General features: G+C 43.2%; 1 protein-coding gene across 2 annotated transcripts in view; it reads left to right on the top strand.

Moving 5' to 3' along the window:
* Window positions 1-21,423, top strand: part of col14a1b (collagen, type XIV, alpha 1b) — a 159,924-nt gene that overhangs the window by 111,891 nt on the left and 26,610 nt on the right. For both annotated transcript variants that reach the window (XM_086279670.1, XM_086279669.1), the window contains 11 exons: window positions 88-237; window positions 3,187-3,261; window positions 7,624-7,763; window positions 10,858-10,981; window positions 13,003-13,146; window positions 13,321-13,485; window positions 13,658-13,696; window positions 14,821-14,959; window positions 15,227-15,369; window positions 15,611-15,720; window positions 19,471-19,629. In XM_086279670.1, coding sequence (XP_086135796.1) covers window positions 88-237; window positions 3,187-3,261; window positions 7,624-7,763; window positions 10,858-10,981; window positions 13,003-13,146; window positions 13,321-13,485; window positions 13,658-13,696; window positions 14,821-14,959; window positions 15,227-15,369; window positions 15,611-15,720; window positions 19,471-19,629 — 1,388 coding nt within the window. The remainder of the gene's footprint in view (window positions 1-87; window positions 238-3,186; window positions 3,262-7,623; window positions 7,764-10,857; window positions 10,982-13,002; window positions 13,147-13,320; window positions 13,486-13,657; window positions 13,697-14,820; window positions 14,960-15,226; window positions 15,370-15,610; window positions 15,721-19,470; window positions 19,630-21,423) is intronic.

Raw genomic sequence — 21,423 nt, 5'->3', positions numbered from 1 at the left:
TGCATGCACTTGCTTTTATTTCTGCATGTGACAAATACAGAATCATTTTTGAGAAAGATAAAGATGTTCTTTGTACTTTTGTTGCAGGCAGCCAGAAGCAGGAGACGAGACTGAGCGGGGGAGCGAGCAGGCACTGTTTCAACAACCTGAAGCCCAACATGCAGTATAAGATCAGCATCTACGCTCAGCTGCAGGACGGGACCGAAGGGCCTGCAGTCACCACCGCTGAGAAGACACGTAAGGACCTGAGCTTTGAACACACGTGTCATTCACATGTTGCAGGTCGAGGTGCACTGCAGTTCCACGACTGGATTTCTCCTGCTGCTGCTATTTTAAGATCACTGCACAGAAGCCTCGTTTACATTTACACTTGTGTGTCTCTGTGTGTGCTGGGTTGCTTCCACTCTTTCAAATTGGGCACACTTATATATTGCATGCCATTGCACAAGATCTTAATTTCTGACGCCAGTGGCCAACGTTTATCTGATGCCAACGTGTCCATTTATCCCTGGCTAAATATTCAACAGTGTAATGAGGAGCTAAAAGGCTTTTAAGAGTGCAAATATTTCACAGTAAATGCATTTGTTGAGGGTTTCTCCACACCCCCAGAAACTCTTGAAATCAATGCCTCAAATAAGCTTAAAGATTTATTTTTAAATCTTAAAACGTTGATACTTTTCACCAGAATATAACGAATCGTGTTTTGTGATGCCAAAGTTTAAAATGTAAAACGTGGTCTCCAGGTTGCTGACAGCTGCTGCCGTGTGTATTTTGGGCAGAAGGTTTTTCCAACTTGGCTTTGTGGGACTCAAAGCAGTGATCGCCAACACAGGACTGAGTCAGGCAGCTCCAACAAGGCAGGCTGCAGCAGTCCCCTACATTTATTCAGCAGTTGCAGATACAGACAAAGAATAGTTTGCATTAATGTAAACACAGCAAACAGCTGGTGTAGAGAGAGCACGTGGGAATTCATGTAGTTTCATTGAGTTCTGATTGGTTATGTTGGTCGTTCATCATGTCTCTGGAGAAACAAAAGAAATCCACTGACAACAGCTGTGCTGCAAATATTTATTGTAATCGTCAATATCAGCCTAAAATTTCACGATCCCTACATGACCTTTGTGTGGAGACTGGCCACTTTTATTTCTGATAGGGATGCATGTGTGTAGTATTTCCCATTTAGTGTGAGACAAATGTTTCAGAGCAGGCGCTCTGTCCTTTTTCTTATTTGTGTGTTCTATGAGAGAACTAATGTGTACGACCGTAATGCCGTCGCTCAGTCATTCTCGGGCTCGTTTATTTCGACCACAAACAGAGGACTGAAAACTTTGGCTGCCTCTAAGGTTGTCAGATCTGCAGCCAATTTGAAGCTGAAAAACTGGGAAATCCTGTAAACTGCTTTTTGATGTGCAGCGTTTCGCACAAACCCACTCGTGCACTCACCGCCGACACATCCAGAAGTACTTTGCCTCCTCCATTCGATCTGCCAAACGCCCGTTTTAAAAGCGCCCTTACATGTGTCATAATAACAATATAGCAGAAGCACACGGCGGGGAAACACACACACAATTATACACAAACTGCTGTCAGCTGTCATCGGTTTAAGAAGAAGCCTGGTCCAGGCTGGGAGGACGATCACGTCATTTTCAACATAAAACATCTTTTATCCTCGCCGGAGCGCCGAGTGCTGAATCCTCTTCCTTTTCAGGATGAGCCTTTTGTTCTGCAGCAGCAGCCCCAAACACTAATCAAGACCCACTGTCTGGAGACGGGAGGGTGACGGGGTGGGTGGGCTGTTGTTTTATTTTCAATGAGGCCCGTGTGCAGTAAATTCACTACTCGCTTTAGTTACGTTCAGCTGTATTCAACACTTTAATCACCAGCTTCACTGCAGAGATGAAGAAGTTTTAATCAACTGCTTTGAGAGCGCGCACACGTCAGCGTGTCTCACGTGTCACTTTATAACATCCACCGTGTGTTGAAGAAGCGCTCGAGATCACAGCCAAAGCTGCGCGACGGTGCAGCTTTAATAACGAGTCGACCAAATAACTGGATACAGGTTTGTTTTCAGTCAGCACAGCTGCCAGCAGCCGTGCTGTGAGACTCACAGGGTTCCAGATGGATGCAGATATGTGCGTGCTGTTTTATCTGTTTTCCATTGTTATTGCAGCAATAGCAGTATTGATTTAGTAACGGCACTTGATTAGTACAATCAGCAGAGGGTGTAAAAAATACAATAAAATGGATAAAATAAAAGTTTTTGGAACTGCAGGCAAACTCAGTTTCTGATAAATAAAAATGGCGACGCCCTGCTGATGAGAAGTTATTTGGCTAACCTCCCATTCCTGGTTGTTTCCTCTGCACTGTGTTCAGTGCTGCTCTGAGTTTTACAGTGCAGGTGATGATCACTGGAGGTCCTGCTCTGCTCTCATCTATGTGCACATTTGCAGTTTCAGCTCAGACCCACAGACCAACTTTTACTTTGAGCACTTTTATTGTTCCTGAGGTCGCCGTGAGTAAACTCAGAGGTGAGCAGCCTGTTTCCTTTGCCAACTGTCTGCAGTGCACTGAAGTGAAGTGAGAAAAGCATAGTTCAGAGGCGGCACGGAGACGAGAACCCGCAGAATTGAAAACGAGACAAAGAAAATATCCAGAGATACAAGAAAGAATGTTCCCTCCTCGAAGCTAAGCAGACATTTGTTTGCTTGAAGCTGCTCCCGTCTGTACCGCAGCTCTGCAGTGAGCCTCCACAATGATTTATTGCTTTGTTTTGATGCAAATGAAAGCCAGAGCCTTTCCTCCAAATGACTATCCCCATCGCTGCAGGCAGCCACTACTGAATGCTCCCTACCTGCCATCACAAGTAATTCTCAGCCTCAGGTAGCTGATTTACTGCCTAAACAGCGCTGAGTGCATAAACGCACAAAGATGCTCAAAGACACACGTAGAATACAGGCAGGAAGTCGAAGGCAGAGACAGTGGGAGTGCGCGTTGGACCGCAGCTAACACTGTGATCAGTGCAGCAAATTATACATGAGCTGAATGTAGTTACTGTACACGTTTGGGCCATACGTGAGCGCTCTGTGCAGTTTCACCGCGTGTTTCACTCAGGGTCATGTGGCACACGAGGGTTGTTTTGTTATAGTTACAGGCTGTCACATCCTCATGTGTTTGTTTGTTCTGCAGTACCTGTCCCGACCCCACCACCCACCAAGCCCCCGACCACCACGCCTCCACCCACAATCCCTGCTGCCAAGGAAGGTAGGAGAGCAGTTCTAATACTGTTATTGATCGTCTCATCTTTCGATCTCTTTGTGTTGATGTATTGTTGTTGATGTGTTTTGGTGACATCAGGCTGCATCCAAACAGCTTCTTTTATTTATTTCTTTTGCTCAGTTTTCAGTAAATATGTATAAATATTTATGTATTCTAGTTTGACTGGTTTGTTTTTATGAAACGTTTTGCATAACCAGCTTTGATATTCTGATTTGTAGTAGGAGACCTTTTATTATTTTACAGGTGTGCAGTCAGATATGTCAGTGGCCCCCAGCCCCCGGTACCGGTCCGTGAGTCGTTCGGTACCGGGCTGCGAGATTTGAGGCTCGGGTGTGAAATTTCTGGTTTTCAGAGTTTTTATCGTTAACTTGGTTTCCCTGGGTTTTATTGTGTCTTATTTTGAAATAAATATTTACGCGTTACCATAGCGACCAGAGAGCATTAAGGGGCAGAGAGGAGGACGTTACTCTCAATGTTGTTGGTGCATTTCAGGAGGACGCTGCTAATAACGTTACACAATTACACAGTACATCCACGTTTATTATTATATTTACAGAGACAGTTTTTGTCGTATTATTTTATTTTGTTGTATTTATCCGCGAAGATTAAACCGGCCCGTGGCCGCTGTGATATGTGACACACTGTCTGGCACGATGACTTTTTCTTTATTAACATGACTGAAGTCCAGGCACTAACGTTTTGTACAATTCACTTGATAAGTGGAGGACAGTGGGTGGATAGACTGTACTGTAGTATTTTGTGTGGACTGTGTACCACGATTGGACGAAGCCTGGCTGAGTCTGGAAAGTGAAGCCAGAGGCTCGAAGAGGCTTTTCGGGGACCTGGTGGTGTTTCAGCTGCGCCCCCACAGACAGCTGTTCAGAGACTCCTGCTTCACTCACCATCCTCTCAGTTCACAATAATTCAGCTGTTAGGTGCTGTGATTGTCAGTGTCACATCTCTCCACCTATCAGATCCACAAAGTGCTGCACAAGCCAGTTACATTATCACACAGCAAAGACGATGGTTTTGTAACCTGGTAACAAGAGTTTGAGATAAGTTCACGAGCTCTTTCCTCATCTGGCAGCCATAGTTACCAGTTACCTTTATTTACTTCTTATATAATCTTACAATGTGGAGAATGGATCTTTAAAAGGCAGAATCTTCATTCACTGCACTTATTATGAGATTTCTCATTTAAGTTAAATATAATCTCTCTGTACTTGACACGAGCTTTAAATAGGCTGCCAGACGCATTCAGGGCGAGCGTTAAATGATGCACTTAATCTTCAATTTAAGGCCAACTGTTGCCTTTTTCACTCGGTGCTTTGTTTGTTTCCTCGTGTGGACGACATTGAATAGTTGTACACTCCACTGGAGCGCCGTCAGAATAATAGCATCGCGTGAATGTGAATGAATGTCAAAGATGTAATGAAGAATATTCTCAACGAGTCTAAATGATGACTGCAATTAACGCAGAACTGCAGCTTCCACACAGCCACAAGACACTAGAGCCATTACAGCTAAAGAACTATAAAGTACGACATAATCAGCCCGAGGAATTCAGTGTGCGGATAGCTCTGAACATTAGTAAGGGAAGCTTCATTTTACCATGGAAATGTCTTCATATCAGACAACACTGCAGATCGCCCTCATCCTCACAATGTGACAGTGTCTCAGGTCAGGTTTTATCCTCAGATCATCTTTGCTGGGACAGAAAACATGTATATCAATGACACTGTTACAGGAAATATAAACCCAATCTGCAGCTACAAGCTGAAACCGATAAAAACTAAATGCATAAATACTTCCGTTCATTTTTAAAGTATACGTTTTTTAAGACGTCCTGTGAAGTATTTTGGGGGGCAGAGTTTGATCCATATGCCCACCTATCAAATGTCACTCGTTAAAGAAGCAAATCTGCAGCAAAGTCTGAAACTTGCTGTAATTTCTAATGAGATCAGCTTCAGAGACATATCAGGCTGAGAGTCTCAGTAGACTTTCTCTTGATGTCACAGACAGTCAAAATGCAGACAAGCTCACTGTGCTATAGAAGGAAGTAGGTCTCCTATTGGCTGCTTTTTGGGGTTCCTGTCACTAAAAGCCAACCTTGTTACAAACTGATCCTCACGCTGGCCGGGCAGGAGAATGAGAGCTGAACAAAGAAGAGCAACGCTTCTCAGCTCCAATAACAACACACACAGTAACATGTGACACACAGTGTGTCTGACGTCAGTGTAATTATAAACCGAGCGAGTCTTGGATCTGTTACAGCGGTTCTCATTCTTCTCCTGCCGTCACCACAGAATCACCAGCTTCACTTTCAAGCTGCCACAAAAGGTTTCATCACCTCTGAGAGAAGAAAAAAACACTATCAGGTGAAATGAATGAGTCTTATCTGTTATCAGTTATGTAGCATGTGCAGCAGGTTCGTGTGATTGAGGACAGACGTGGGAACAAGTGAAGAGTGTTGAGAAGGTGTAAGGAGTACTTTGAGGAGCTGAAGAGCATCGAAAATGAGTGAGAGAGAGAGAAGAGGATGGATGGAGGACAGTAAATCAGAAACCAGTCGTGGACCTCTGCATCCATAAAAGATCCACGATGTCCTTTCATTCCTGAATAAACCAGATTATTCAGAGCTGACCTGAAGAATCAATCCAGAGAGACCCAAACACGAACATCGACAGCAGCATGAGCTCGCTGCTTTGTCTTACCATTAACAAGCGCTCTCCATGGGACAGAGCAGAAATGTAGTAGTAAGAATGCACCAGCATAGAATCACTCTGCTTTCACGACACATTTATTGAACAAAAACAGAGAAGGATGCTGTTTACGTGCTGTCGGCATCAGCGAGGAACAAATAAGGACACATTTACACACAAATGAAGACCTGTGGTGATTTAGAGAGAAACAGAACGATCTGGACCGAGTCAGAAAGAATCCACTGATAACTAAACGAAATAAAAGCAATAAACCTTTCAGCCGCCCTGCACATAATGTGGAAATGTGCTTTCTGCATAAATCTTATTTGTGATGATCCAGAAAATTCAGAGGAATGATCACAGAGATCAACACATTCAAATCATTCTGGCTGACGAGGAGAACAGTGGGTGTTTCCTCCTCACATGTTTGATTACAGCCTCCTCTACAGCCCCGGCAGGTACGCTGCGGCAGGTACTTAGGAAACACTTCCACATGTCCCAAATATGGGATTCATAAAGTATTTCTTATCTCATCGTCTCATTTCAGTTTTTTCATCACTAGATGTGCACTAGCTTTATAAAGAGCATCATCATCTGGTCCCTGCTCAACCCTTTTTACATCTTTCATCCAGTTTCTCCACATTTGATAAATTCTCTTTGAATTACTGCTAATATTTCAGTTGCATTTGATTTGAAATATGTTTAATTAGTTCAGCAACTCTCTAAAAAAATCCACACATCTGTGGGTGGAGTCAAAATGCTCTAGTTCTGTACAGTCTTATGCCACAAGGGGGCAAAATCACTACTATCGCACTGAAGGTTAGAAACAGTTCCACCTTGAAAGCTCAGGCTTGTTAGGATGACAGTAATGTGTAATACCAGCATAAAACTGTAAATCTCTCTCCTGCTTTCAGCTGCTCTGTCAATGTTCTGCAACCACCTGCAGTTTTGACAGCAGTGAACCAAAGTGTCCTTACAAAGAACGGGTGAATAATTCTTACAATCAACTTACAAAATATTATATTTGAGCAAAACAGCAATTTGAGTTTCACTCAATCTGTTTTCAGACTTCAGAACAAAGTCAGTTTGATTCCTCCTGAGATGTGTTTATGAAATGTTTGCAATAAACAAAGAGTCGAATGCCGGGTTGAAGCGTCTGCAGATCAATGTGGCGCCGGCTGACCCTTAAATAGGGTTTGATTAGAGGAGAGAAGGAAGTGATTGGAATGACTTTCGAAGAGCAGCAGAAGCAGCTCTGTGTTTTGCATTTAATGTGTTTCAATCGTTTACAAGTCGAAAGCTCTTTGAGTGCAATTAATCACAGGATTGCTTCACTCACAAGCTGCTTTTATTCATCGGTTTCTAAATGAAGCCAGTTTGTTTATTTTCACGGCAATAAAGCGAACAAATGAAAGCAAGTGGATAAATATGTGTTTTTAATGATAAATTATCCTTCAAAGTAAAAGAGAGCCAATCAAAAATGATCACAATGAACGTTCCAACAAAACCCTTCAATCAGCTATTTTCAAGCTTCCATACAGCAGACTCACAACTTTTTACTTATTCCCATTTGAAGTGTTGCCTTTGTGAGTCAACCAGTTGCTGTTGTTATGTTTACTTCATGTTTCTCTGTCTCCTCGTTCAGTCTGTAAAGCTGCCAAAGCAGACTTGGTCTTCCTGGTTGACGGTTCCTGGAGTATCGGAGATGAAAACTTCCTGAAGATCATCCGTTTCCTGTATAGCACCAGTGGAGCTCTGGACCGGATCGGCCCGGAAGGCACACAGGTACCACCGAGGGCGACCTGTTAGCCTTTAGCAAGCAGTTCTCTGAGAGCTTTGGCGTGTGTTGCTTCTGGTAGCTCTCAGCGCCGTGCTTTGACTGACAGGTTGTTGACAGACATGCCACAGAAATACCAGAAAAACAATGACTTGATGGGAAAATGTGCACTTTGCCTGAGGCACAGCAGGCTCCTCGTCCTCACTGTGGATGGTGGAGGTTTGCCGCGCGCTGCTTTGGCAGCACAATGAAAGAGATCATCAGTGGCGGTGTCAGCGCTGACTGTGGGTGGGGCCATCTACAGCCCACTGCACATACCACATCTGTTTTATCAATGTGTGAAGACCAGCCTCACACTGTCATACAAACCCTGCGTGTTGTTGTTTTTATGGATAAATATCGTTTTATTATTCAAATATTAATTAACCAAAGTGTTGTCGCCTGGAATGACGCTGCAACGGTGCGACTGCGAGCCAGCGATGGTCATCGTTTGTTGGCTGATGAATCTGAAATCATAGAATAGAATTCAACTTTATTGTCATTGCACATGTCACAAGTACAAGGCAACAAATGCAGTTTGCAGAAAGTGCTTTAGCAAAAATATAGATATATTACAAAAATGTGTCTATTATTGGTATGAAGGTGTGTTATGAATATGCTATAAGCTTGTACAGGCTGTGAACAGGATATAAATATGAGGACTATAGAGAAATATGAACTATACAAGTTCTAACAGTTGTAGAACTATAATTATTATTGTACAGAGTGATTGTCTGTACAGCAGCTACAGTGAGATATGTGGCTCCTACAGAGGTTCTATAAAGTGCTGGTGGGTCAGTCCCTGTTATTATTGTGTGTATGAGGGTCCAGTTGTTTGTTTTTGTCCAGTGTGTGTGTGTGTAGGTGGTTGTGGGTGTGTTTAGTCCATGAGTTTAACGTGGGTCAGCTGTCAGGAGGCCGAGGAGTCTGACAGCTGTAGGGAAGAATCATCTCAGCAGGCTTGAGGTCAGGTGACTGTTCGTACGTCAGAGAGCTTTTACGTAAACGTATCCAACAACTATCCAAGTAAGTTCACACAGTGTGGAGATAAACAGCAGTGACCCCAGCAAAGCTGCTTCCCTCTCCATCACTGCTGCTCCTCCACCCTCCACACATGCAGGGACCGTCCTCTCACCTGTCTCACGAAGAAACCACAGCTGGATTCATCAGTGTCACATTGCAAATGTGACACTGATGAATCCATTGGTTTAATTCCCATCTTTATAGTCATGATTCTCAGCAGTTCTCTTATTATTATTATTATTATTATTATTACTGTCAGCCTGTGTAAGACGTGATTGTCTGTAGCTGTTAATGTGGAGACGTTTGTTCTAACGAAGACCATTTCACTCATGATGTAGCTGCATATTTATGTTTGCCAACACTACCATTGATACATCACAGCTGATCATATGAAATCATCTTTGTGGAAAGACTTAAAGACCGCGTGCTATGAATTTTCTTCTTACCAGATCACATTTGATTTATCTTGAGTCATATCTTCACTATTGTGGGACGTGACAGGAATAAGACTACCACGTGCACAGAGCAGCCTCCTGGGTAATTCAATTGTAAAAAATCTTTAAACTCAAAGATTTGATTTCTCGTGGTTGTTTCTTTGGCCTCGCTCGGACCTCTTCATCTAAATGAGTTTCCCCGTCATCTGTAGGAGCGTCTGATGCACTGTAGATGCAAAGAAAAGGGAAACTTTCCAGGACAAACGAGAGGAAGAGAACAAACTGTTTACATACAGCAGTTTTCTCCCAGTTGAGCTAAACCTCTTTTTCACTCCTGTGTTCAGAGCCTCGGTGTAGCGAGTCAGCACCAGCGCCAAGTTTCCTGTAAGCTGCTCTCATTTTGATTTTTTGTTATTTACAAATAAAGAATGTTCCTGAGTGGTCTCCCAGGTGGCCACAGCCCACTTCACTCATGAAACAGCTCATCTGCACGCTCTGTGTTACAGCTGCTCACGTGTCTGTCAGTGCTCCTCTTTCCTCCCCGTTCAGCTCCGTTCAGTCACAGTGGCATCAAGTATCGGCTCAGTTTGTCTGAGCTTTAGAGAACATTGTACATACTGTCTTTAAATGCTGTGATATACTGTAGAACAAAGCGTTCCAGGTGGAAGAAAACAACAAAACAGAAGGTAAATATGAACGTCAGCATGATTTTATGAAGCAGTCTAAACTAAGAGCTGTGGCTCTTTCTGAACAACAACCTGGATGTCGATCAAAGTAACTGAAAAAATCTAATCTGCCCTAAAGAGGGTTAAACAGGCTCTCACTAGCAGCTCAAACACACTGCCAGACTGATCCACTGGTGCTGGCCAAGAGCTCGCTGAGTGCTCCACCCAACTCACTGAGTCCTGTACCTGAGGCAGCGAGCAGCAGCACACAGCCACCCACAGCAGGTTCAAGCCAGGAACAGATGGAGAAGGAATACAAACGTTTTGAGTTCAAACAAACAAAAAATAATTGCTTAAAAATATATAGCGTGGGGTTAATGTACCTCACTGTTTTAAATTATCCCATCTAACACAGCCTGACTCTTTGCCCGCTGCAGGCGTATCATCCGCCCGTATTATCTTATACTTTATTATTGAAAACAAAACTCTATCCTCCATTTTTCATAGTTTTTAAATGTAATAATTCTTAAAGACCTGTCCAGTAATAACCTGATTCGTTAGGAATGATTTTGACGGGAGAATCGAGGCTCTCGTTGCAGCGGTGTAACCCTCCTCCGTCTCCATCATCATTATCCTTCTCTGCTCTTTGTGGTCGTTACAGTCGCTCTGTACCAGCCGGGCTGTGATGCTGATCACGTGTAGTGATGCTGAATGTGGTTTCAAATAGAATCACGGTTGTATAAAAGTAATACAAACATGATGTTCACTTTCTAAAGGATGACTCCATTCGAGTCTAAAAGGAGGATTCATGGAGATCAGCTTTTCTGTATTCTGTGATGGTGCTTCTTCTCGTAGTCTCCTCCTAACCCTCGTCCCCTACACCTAACAGTGGCCTACTTCCTCTTTTGGTTTATTAGCTACGTTCATGTGTTTTGTGACAGGTGGCTATTGCCCAGTTCAGCGACGATGCCCGGACAGAGTTTAAGCTGAACTCCTACAGTGACAAGGAGGGTCTGCTGGACGCCATCAACAAGATCTCCTACAAAGGAGGAAACACTAAGACAGGTGAGGACGCGCACAGCATGCAGGCTGCTGCTTTTCTGTGAAAGCACTGCGTATGAGTCACTGACGCTGGACGAGCGTGCTGCTGGAGTCTGCTAGAGTTTCAGGATGACAGATGTTGGCGTGCACGCTTGAAGCCGGTGCGATACAGTGTACGAATGTATACAAGCTGTGCGACTGTGACGGATCAAATCCGTCTTTACCGCGGCAGAAATAATCTCTAAATCTGAGAAAGACGCCTGGTCGAGACAAATCCACAGTGTAACGTGCACACGCTCAAACACAACTCCCTCGTGACGTTATCAATGCTACTGAGCAGGAGGCGACCGCAAACAGAAAATGAAATCACTGTGGAAAAGTGTGTTGTCCTCTCGGCTCTGTGTCAACATGCGTGTGTGCAAGTCGAGCGTGTTCATGCATAGTCTTATTCATGGATGTGTGTGTGTGCGATGAGAGGAAGTCTGCAGGGAAGCAGTGAGAGTCATTAATCGCTGTTTACAAAGCAGCGCGGGCGGTTTCTCCTACAGGGATGAGACTGAGGAGAATAGATTTGTAACAGCGTCACTGGTGGGGAGGAATTCTCCCACTGCTGATGCGTTGCTGTAAAACACTAATCCTCCGTTTCTCACAGGAAGCAACAGTTTCTGGGATCGCCGCGTTGCAATTAGCAATGTGCTTTCTGTTGTTTCCAGAGGCCTAGAAAACGTCTGATCTCTGGATGTACTAACGGCCGTGCAGCAGCCTCACATCCAGGCAGGTGCTCATGGATTTGTTAATGACTCAGTCAAGCTGTGGTTTAAGGTGTGGGTCTGAGTAAATATACAGAAAAGAGACAGAAGAGGCTCAGTAGATGATCATTATTTGACTTTATGGGGTTTTTTCCATTTATGCACTAAAGACATAAAGTGCACTAGTTCCAGAGTTTCCTGATTCTTAAGCAACATGAAGACGCGGCGCCGGGAAACGTCATGACCAAACACCAAAGAAGAAGACTCAAATCAAGAAACAGCTTATAATCACAATATATAACATAAATAGCAATAATAATACTACTAAAAATATAGTCATCTTCATCATTGCTCATTATGTTGGTTGTTGCTTTGTTAATTCTGCAAAATGAAATGAATATTAAAGCCTATGAAACAAATATTAAGCAGTGGAAAAACCACATGAGCCTGTATGAGCACATTTATAAGGCAGAAAAGAACAGAAACATTCAAATAAACATCTAAATATTAATATGTGATGGTAACTGTTGGTAGTAATGTGTAAAATTTGATCATAGTTGAAGAGTGTGAGTAAGTCGGGGGTCCCGGGTGTCTGGTGGGTGTCTGAGCCTGCAGCGCAGTGGCTCTGCAGAGTGGGGGGGGCAGCCTTAGATGTTGAGCTGGTCCTCCAGCTGCTGCAGAAACATGAATTCTCTTCACACATTCAGTGAAACTTGTGATGTGATTTCCCTGGTGGGACGCTCTGATGCAACACTCTCTGATGTCCTGTACATCAGCAAGGCATGCATCAATAATCGTGTCCTTTCATCACAATTAATGCTACTGTTTGGAGTCAGATCTTCATCCTGCACTGATGAATAATTAGCATGAAATTTGAAATTAACTGATCGTGTCAAGTTTATGTCGTACAAACCCTTAAGCTTCCTTTCTTTCATGTTTTTAATAGTTAACTCTGTAAACAGGGATCCTCTGAAGCTGATGGTGCTGCAGGATTTTCTGACTTCCTCTCAGAATAATGTCTGCCACACCGGAGACTGCAGCTGAAAATTGATTAATTTTGATTTCCCATCACTGCCAAGTCCGCTGTGACAGACCTGCAGCTCCGCTAATGACTTTTTTAACCAGAACAGATGGTGTGAAGTCAAATCAGCATAATAAAAAAATCCTCTGGTAATAGACATGTTGTTTCAAATAACTCGTCTGCTGCTTTTTCTCAACTACTGAGAATACGAAGCTGAAAACTAAAAGTAGAATATTTGGAGTTATTGGAGATGGTTGTTCTGTCTGCTCACTCAGGTCGAGCCATCCAGCACGTGAAGAAAAACATCTTCACAGAGGAAGCAGGAGCGAGAAGAGGAATCCCCAAAGTCCTCGTGGTGCTCACTGACGGTCGATCTCAGGATGACGTCAACAAAGTCTCCAAAGAGATGCAGATGGAAGGTCAGAACGGTTTCTGTGTGAAGCTCTGAAGAAGGCCTAGAGCTGCGGTCTGTGTTACTGGAAGGCCAAACTTCATCTGCCTTTAAAATGTGCAAGAGTCTGCGTTCATATTGCTCCTCCAGTTTTCCTGCAGTTGGAGACATGGATCTTTCTCTCTCTGAATTCTCATCAAAGGTTACATCGTGTTTGCCATTGGCTTCGCTGATGCTGACTACGGGGAGCTGGTGAGCATCGCCAGTAAACCCAGTGACAGGCACGTCTTCTTTGTGGATGACCTGGACGCCTTCAAGAAGATTGAAGAGAAGCTGGTGACCTTTGTGTGTGAAGCTGCAACTGCCAGTGAGTCCCTGACCTGACGTTAGAGCTAAATGTAATCCTGAAGAGATCCCTGCACTGGACATTATAGAGTAAATTATACAACATGTGGTGCTTTTTCCGTACATTAATAGAAATGGTTGAATGTGGTGGTTTCTAAATATTTGTCATCAAACTCACTTTTTGCCTTTCCCAGCGTGTCCGGCTGTGCCGATGAGTGGCAGCACGATGCCAGGTAAGAGCTGGAGCGCTACTGCAGCCAGCCTGCTGTGTCCACGTGTCCACGTGTCCATGTGTCCATGTGTCCACGTGTCCACGTGTCACGGTCTCCGTTATGAGTGCTTACAGAATAACTTCAAATAGGAAACAGAATATAAATCAAGTGTGAGCTGTGGCTTTAATGTGTTTGGATGAACACAATAATGTTAAAGCTCTAACCCTTCATTTCAAACAGTATGGAGAGCCAACACTGCCAACACATGTACAAACAAATAACTTAAACAACTGAGAATGTTGTTCATCAAAATGTCATTAATCATCAACATATCATTCTTTTTTATTATTATATTTAACTTTTCAGAATAAGCTGTTGCTCTGTTTTATTTCTTCTGTATTTTTTCTTTTCATTTTAATACATTTTAGTTATTTGTTTTATTTTAATAGCATAATTTACATATCCTCTTTTTGTGTGTTTTGAATAAATGCAAAATCAAATTAAATGGTATCTGTTTAGCTGACATTTCATGAATAAATAGATTTCTATTGGTTTTTGCTGCATTTATATTCATTAAAAATGCACCAATACATTTGCTGAATATGAGTAAGGGCCAGTATTTAACAGATGGTGTTTACTGTTGACAGAGACATCTGTGGTATCACATCAATATCTTGCTGGGCGAATTGAAGCTCTGAAAGACAGAACAGGGCAGATATGTTTTATAATGAAGAGCTCTGACAAACAGCAACAACAGCTGAATAAAAGATATTAAGCTATTTGTTATTCAAACATCATCATCAGCCCCAGATTTCACAGTTGGCACATGTTTGTATTATATTATATTATATTATATTATTGAGTCACTTTGTTATTTCTTTTTAATTATTTTTATTTTTGGCAGTTTTGGCCCTCTATACTGGTGAAAACTGGTATGTTTAAAACGATTGGCTGAATTAAATATCTTGTATCCTGCTGTCATGTCTTGTATGTCTGGACTGCTTTTTCTGCAGCTCTATATTTCTTTACTTACAAATGTACAAATACTTCCTCTGAGCTTTTTTGCTGTTTTTCTGCTTGTTGTAACTTGTTGAAAACTCATTGAAATGGTTACAACAGGTGATAATCGCTCCTTGTGTCATCAGGCTTTCGCATGATGGAGCTGTTCGGGCTCGTGGAGAATCGGTACAGCAGCATGTCTGGCGTTTCCATGGTACCCGGCACCTTTAACACGTTCCCCTGTTTCCACCTGCACAGCGACGCGCTGCTGGCACAGCCAACCAGGTACACAGGACACAGTCTCCACGCTCATAAAAATAGCACCTTATTTATTGGAAGTTTCACTGCTGCACCTTGATGGAAAAGACATCATAGCATGTTTTTCAAAGACAGATGAAAGTGCAGCAAATAGCTTCTGGAAGGAGAAGCAAGCTTTGATTTCACCAGCTGAGTATCAGCATCCAGAGCCCATAACCCTCACTGTTTGACCTAAAAGAGACATCACCAATGAGGACGTTTACCCGGCTCTGATGTTTTCACCCTGGCTCACAGGTACATCCATCCTGAGGGGCTGCCTTCTGACTACACCATCACCCTGCTGTTCAGGCTGCTGGCCGACACTCCCGAGGAGCCTTTTGCGCTCTGGGAGATCCTCAACAAGAACAACGAACCTCTAGTGGGCGTCATCCTGGACAGTGAGCTGAGACGTGTTTATTTGTTTCCACTTTATTTCTAGACTCAAACCTACCAAAATAAATCAGTGAACACAACATATTTGCCTGATGTTAATGAAAAGGAGAGTCGGGTGCAGTGCAAGCTGCTGTTCTACTTCTGTTAAACTCGAGTTAAAATTCTGAACAAGATTGTTGCTTCTTATAAATGTTGTGTTTTATTTGTTGATTTATGTTTTTTTAATTCTCATGTTTCTTCCTGCAGATGGAGGAAAAACTCTGACGTTTTTTAACAATGACTTTAAAGGAGAGTTTCAGACAGTCACCTTCGAGGGGCCGGAAATAAAGAAGCTCTTCTTTGGAAACTTCCACAAGGTCAGAATCACACCCGACCTCCGCTGTCTGTTTGCCTGACACGTGGATGATTGATCGTCTGATTGGCTGACAGGCTAGAGAATAATTTGAACTTTAACCCTTAAATATTTACCAAGATGATGTGTGACATAGTTGTTGTGCAGTCAGCAGAAATCATACAAGCAAAATATTTTATAAGCAATATTAAAAACACAGTGAAGACCAGTGGAAGCTGGGACAATGGTGTTGGAGTCTGTCTGTCCTGCACATTAACATACAGTCTGTGGCCTGATGGAAGCTCCTTTGATAGCTAAATACAGCTGCGTGCAGGTGTGGGAGGTCCTGCAGGCTGCAATCACACGTTGAAGGTGCTTTTAGTTTTTAGGGTGGGGTAAACCGAACCCGCTGACAAAGGAACATGTAAAAACAAAGCAGATGCAAGAAATAGTTTGTGATGCGTCCAAGAGGGAAAACGTGTTGGTGGAAGTGTTTGAAGCAATACAGGTCTGGTAATATTTTACTGAGATTTTAAGTAAGTAAAGTTTATTTATTAAGCGCTTTTCAAAGACAGGCAGTCACAGAGCGCTGAGCATGAAGGGTGAAATAAACAGGTTAAGTGATAAAATAGAAAATATAAGCAATAGAAAGGGTTAAATGTTTAAAAGCGTTGATCAACAGAAGGCTTGTTTGAACAGAAAAGGTTTTATCTGCTTTCTAAAGGATTCCACAGAGTCAACCAATCGCAGCTGTGGTGGTAAACTGGTCCACAGACTGAAAGGCTCCGCCCCCTTTGCTCCAACAAACTCTGAGCCTGTGAGCAGAGGCAACGAGCTGCTGTGTATTTTATGAGGAGTTTGGATTAATAATCTGGGGGCCTGGTCATCTACTGCTCTGTATGTTAATCTACTGGGGGCCAGTGCACTTGCTAGAAGATGTTAGTAGCCTGGCTGCTGCGTCTTGTGTAGTTTGGAGGTGATGATTGTAGGTGGTCAAACATGCTGAGAAACTTTCCCTTCTTTAAGTCTTATTGGTGTTCTTATGCAGTGGATTGATTACAATTATATAGATGTTTTTCCTCTGGTTTGTTGACTGACAGCTTCACAGGTTTCTATTGACAAGCTCCGGTCCTTTCCCTCCTTCGCTCCCTGCACTTGTTCCTCTGCCACGTGAGGCCCTGTCGAGCAGTGTGACAGTAGTGGAAGTCCTGACAGGCGTACTGTAGTTGAGTCATGCCCCGAGCCTGAACCTGCTTGCAGTCGTGTTGTGTTTTTGTCGGCGTGTCAGAGCCGAGGGACGCTGACTGATCTGCTGTCTGCGCGCTGTCAGCAGAGCTTATCCTCCTTACCTTTTCACCCTTTGTTCTGCTTGCTCTGCATGTGTGTGCGCGTCTGCCTCTGCATACATTTTTAAATCCTAGACCAGCATCTGTAGCGCCTACCTGACAAGTCTGTGTGACATTTGTATAGGACTCTGTGATTATGGATCAGAGGACTCAAATGATTTGATAGTCAGCTCAGTTTGGCAATTATCCTGCTTTTAAGTACTTTGAAGATTAAAAAAGTCTCCTGTAAGTTCTCAAGTTCACTTTTTCTTAAACTTTTTCTCAGTTATTTGACAAACGCAGGATGTGTGTGTTGTAGTGGCTAAAAAACTGACATTTGGAAACATGACTGAACATCTACACTGCACACACATGTGGGCATCCACAGCTTTAAACCTGGTTTACATGTTCCAAAAAAAAGGTTTTAGGTTCTATCTCTTTAAGACCGCCCACTTAAAGATCCCTTTCTTCTGATTGGCTGCCCTCACTGGTTTCCTGTTCTTGAACATCTGGATGTTAGTGACATCATCATGCAGTATGAAGAAAGGTCTGCAGTTGCTCTTGTTTCATCATTATTATTATTATCATTAGGAAGTTTGGGATGTGTAGAAATTCTAGTCCCGTCCTTCCAAATATAAAACGCATGTTAGCTTCAGTGCAACACTTTCAGCTCTTCAGCTGCGGTGACTTCCTTCTCACTTTCTCGCTGTATTAACATTAAATTTAATGTTTAATTCCAAATGCAACACAACATTAACCAAAGTAGACATCAAACTGTCAAAGAACCGCAGATTGATTTCTGCAGTGGAAATGAATCTGACTTTTGCAGGCATTAGTAATCTGAATTATTATAATCATTTCTTTCAACCCATAATTTTGCAGACTATAATTATCTGAGGATGCAAAGCAGCCAGAAAAGTATTTCATCCAACATTAAGATCCCACCTAAAAGTAAAATAGTGTGTTTATCTCCTGTGATCCAGGTTATTACAGGAGCTTTGAAGGCTTCACAAATGTTCGTCTCCAGCTGTCGGAGAAAATAGAAACATTTCTTCATCCGTGCGTACGTGTCACAATTTGATGCAGGCATATAGAAACTCAAATTACAGAGCAGACTTTTTGGGTTTACAGCCTGTTGTCTTTATAGCAGCATGCGTATGTTTAGCATTTTCAGTGTTCGCTCTGCCAGGATAAACATAGACCCTTTTAACAGTTTAATTTGCACTTTTCAAAAGTAGCGAAACACGAACAAACAACTCAGATGGTCCAAAAACAGCTTCTCTGTAAACCGCATCACTTTCACCAACGCACAACAGTGCACTTACAGACGGAGGTCAGTGGGGTTTCAAGGTGTGTTAGTGTGTGTGCATTTGTGTGTACTGCTGCTGTGAAACCAGCAGAGTCGCTGACGGCAGCCTGGTGGTCTGCTGCGATATTGGGAGAGGAGGGGTAATGGTGTTGAGGAGCCACTCGGAGGAGACGGGCGGTGTTTTATCCGCCTCGCAGTTCAGCTCTCGACTGTCCGTGATGGTGACAGTAATACCTGTGTGTGTCTGTGTGTGTGTGTGATTATAAATAGTGATGTCACTTAGACTCAGTCTACTCTGCTGGTTTGTGTCCCAGTTCCAGCTCAGGCTGTGCAGCTGCTGTAACACTGTCCTGTGGGAACAGTGCAATGTGCTCCCTGTGGGGTGTTTTTCCTTTAACATTAAATTAATTGGATGTGGCTCATTGTATTATTTTATTCCAGCCAAATATCCTTCAGTTCTTTTTTAACCTTATTAAAACAGTTTATTAGCTGCTGTGTGTTTTAATGCACATTTAAATGCAATTTAATAATAATAATAATTTAATTATATAAGTGCTGGAAACAGTTCAAATATAGTTGTACTCTGTGATATTCTGTTCTGTGGGGCTTTTTAGCCTCCCTGGGTGAAGGTGCAAAGGTCAAAAATCCTCTTTGACAGAAAGAAAACGGCTGAAAGAGGACAGACCTGTGCCTGGACTGGTGACTGAGAGGACGGAGAAAAGAAAAGTCCATAAATAAGTTCACATGTGAAGTAAGAGAGAAGTCGTGCGAGGTCTCCCAGCAGTCTGAGCTGTAATTTTAAATCCTTTGAGCTGTTCTTGTGTGTTTAATGTTTGTGCACTGTTGGTGCTCGGTGTTATTCAACTGTTACTGTGTCAGTGTGTGAGCACCGCACTGACAAACATGAAGAACAGCTCGGTCATGTTACGGCTTCACAGGAAGAGGGCGCTGTTCTCCTACTTTCTGCAGGCCGAGACGTCTGCAGGGCTTCTAAATGCTGCTGATGTTTGTGAGGAGTCATAATCATCACAGATATTAATAATAATTGCTTCTTTATTAACAGCATTTATCACTTGTTTTGCATTCATGTTTGGACCTCTAAAACTTTAAACGAGTGGCTGTATCTCTTCCTTCTCTGCAGCTTCACCTCGCCATCAGTAAGACGAGCGCCAAAGTGTTCGTTGACTGCAAGATGGTGTCTGAGAAGACCGTAAACGCAGCAGGAAACATCAGCACTGATGGGCTGGAGGTTCTCGGTAGGATGGTCCGCTCCCGAGGGAACAAGGACAACTCTGCACCGGTGAGAGCAGCACGCACACAAATACTGTGAACTGCAAAGGAAGCTGCAGGTTTGAGCCCCTGCTCCCTCTAGTCTGCATGTTGAAGTGTCCTTGGGCAAAATACCGAACCCCTGATGAGTCCATGAAATAGTGAGTGTTGGAAGGAACACTTTGACTGCTCAAATATAAGAACCAGTCCACACATCGTGGATGTTAGTCTGCTATAAAAATGAAATATCAAAATGTTTCTGCGTGTTTCGGCCTTTTATGTGAGCCCAGAATAAATGTCAGAGTAAATCTCATTCAGTTACATTTAAGGACCCTGCAGTAAGTCAGAGAAAACCCCAAACAATCAGATGACTCCCTGTGAGCAGCACTTGGTGACAGCTGGAAGGACGAACTCCCTTTAAACAGGAAGAAACCTCCAGCTGAGCCCGGCTCACAATGGGGCAGACAAAGATGCACTGTGGGAGCAAACCAGAGAATAAAATTCATTACTAATGGTTAAATGCATCTGAACTGTTGTGACAAAACAAACATTTAGCTGCTGAAAAAGTAGCAAACAAAAACTGTTGTGAGCCAGCCTCATATCGCCTTTGGGCTTTTGGAGCCTTGACCTGACTTTTAAAAAGTTATTGGAAATAAAGCTCTATGCTGCTAAAAAATTAAAAGAAAAACAGATATTTGCAAAATTCTGCCTAAATATGTATTTTACCTGGTTAATGTGTGTGGCGGGGGGGGGGGGGGGCGTGGTCTGCAGCGCCACTGCAGGGGAGGAGGATGCACCTGAGCAGCACCCACAATCACGCCTCGCCGCTTTAACGTCTGTGCCATCTATGCTGTTGTGTTGTTGTTGGTGTGTGTCGGGCTGTGGGCTGAAAAGCTACAGCCGGCTGTGTGCGTACAGCAACCGTGTGTGAGAAGTGGTCAATAAAGAGATGCTGAAAAGCGTGTTCATGCAAACATCGTCGGGTCTGCTGTGATATGTTTACAACGGGACTTCTGCTCCTGAACCTCTGCGCACAGCGTCTGCAGGTCGGGGCTGTATGAAGTCACTTTCATCTTTACAGGACTGTAAGCTGTCGTCTGTGAGGCGTGAGCGGTGTTTGTCTTTAACATAGTTCACGGTGGAGAACAGCTGCTGACATAATGTGGATCCGAAGATCCATAACTGACCTACCTGGGGTTGAAAGTCTCCATAAATGCAGGCGTTTAGGCGGGTACACCGGCTTCCACGAGTGTGACGCTTAAAAAATAGTTTTATTTTTATTTCAGTATCGCAATAATCTTCCAATTTAGAACTACAAGTTAACAAGAACGAACATAAATAAAATACACTTCAGCTCAATTCGTCTCATTTATTTTCCCAAACCACGCGGAGCCGCAGTATAAGCACTAAAGAGCCGCAGGCTGGAACAGGCCTACACCCAGGGACAGAGTATGGGTGCACGTCATGCCCTCCTCAGACCCAAATCCACCACTGTCAGCCTTCCTGTGGTTTACTGCACATGTGATACATGAATTCTAACACTCAGGGTTTCCTCACATGCATGCTGCACTTTGTTCACTCTTTTTTTCTCCATCTTTCCTCGAGCAGTTGTATGAATGCAAACAAATCAATTTCCGGCCTCTCCTTCAGAAATAGCGGCGGCACAGAGGCCGTGTCTGATTGTTTGATCTCCCTTTGAAGAGAAAACGTGCAACGCCGACTTTGCTCCGAAGCTGCAAAACTCAACCGTTTGTGTCAAATAAGCAGCGTAATTATTTACTTATTTATTTTATTTCCCCGCCAGGCACGGCCGTGTCAGCGCCCA

This window comes from Aulonocara sp. 'chitande type north' Nkhata Bay, linkage group LG22 (assembly GCF_057382095.1).
Source record: "Aulonocara sp. 'chitande type north' Nkhata Bay isolate Kocher_YH1m ecotype deep benthic linkage group LG22, A_spYH_male_GT1.1, whole genome shotgun sequence".
NCBI lineage: Eukaryota > Metazoa > Chordata > Actinopteri > Cichliformes > Cichlidae > Aulonocara > Aulonocara sp. 'chitande type north' Nkhata Bay.
The sequence above is the reverse complement of the archived record's forward strand: the minus strand, read 5'-3'. Positions and strand labels throughout refer to the sequence as shown.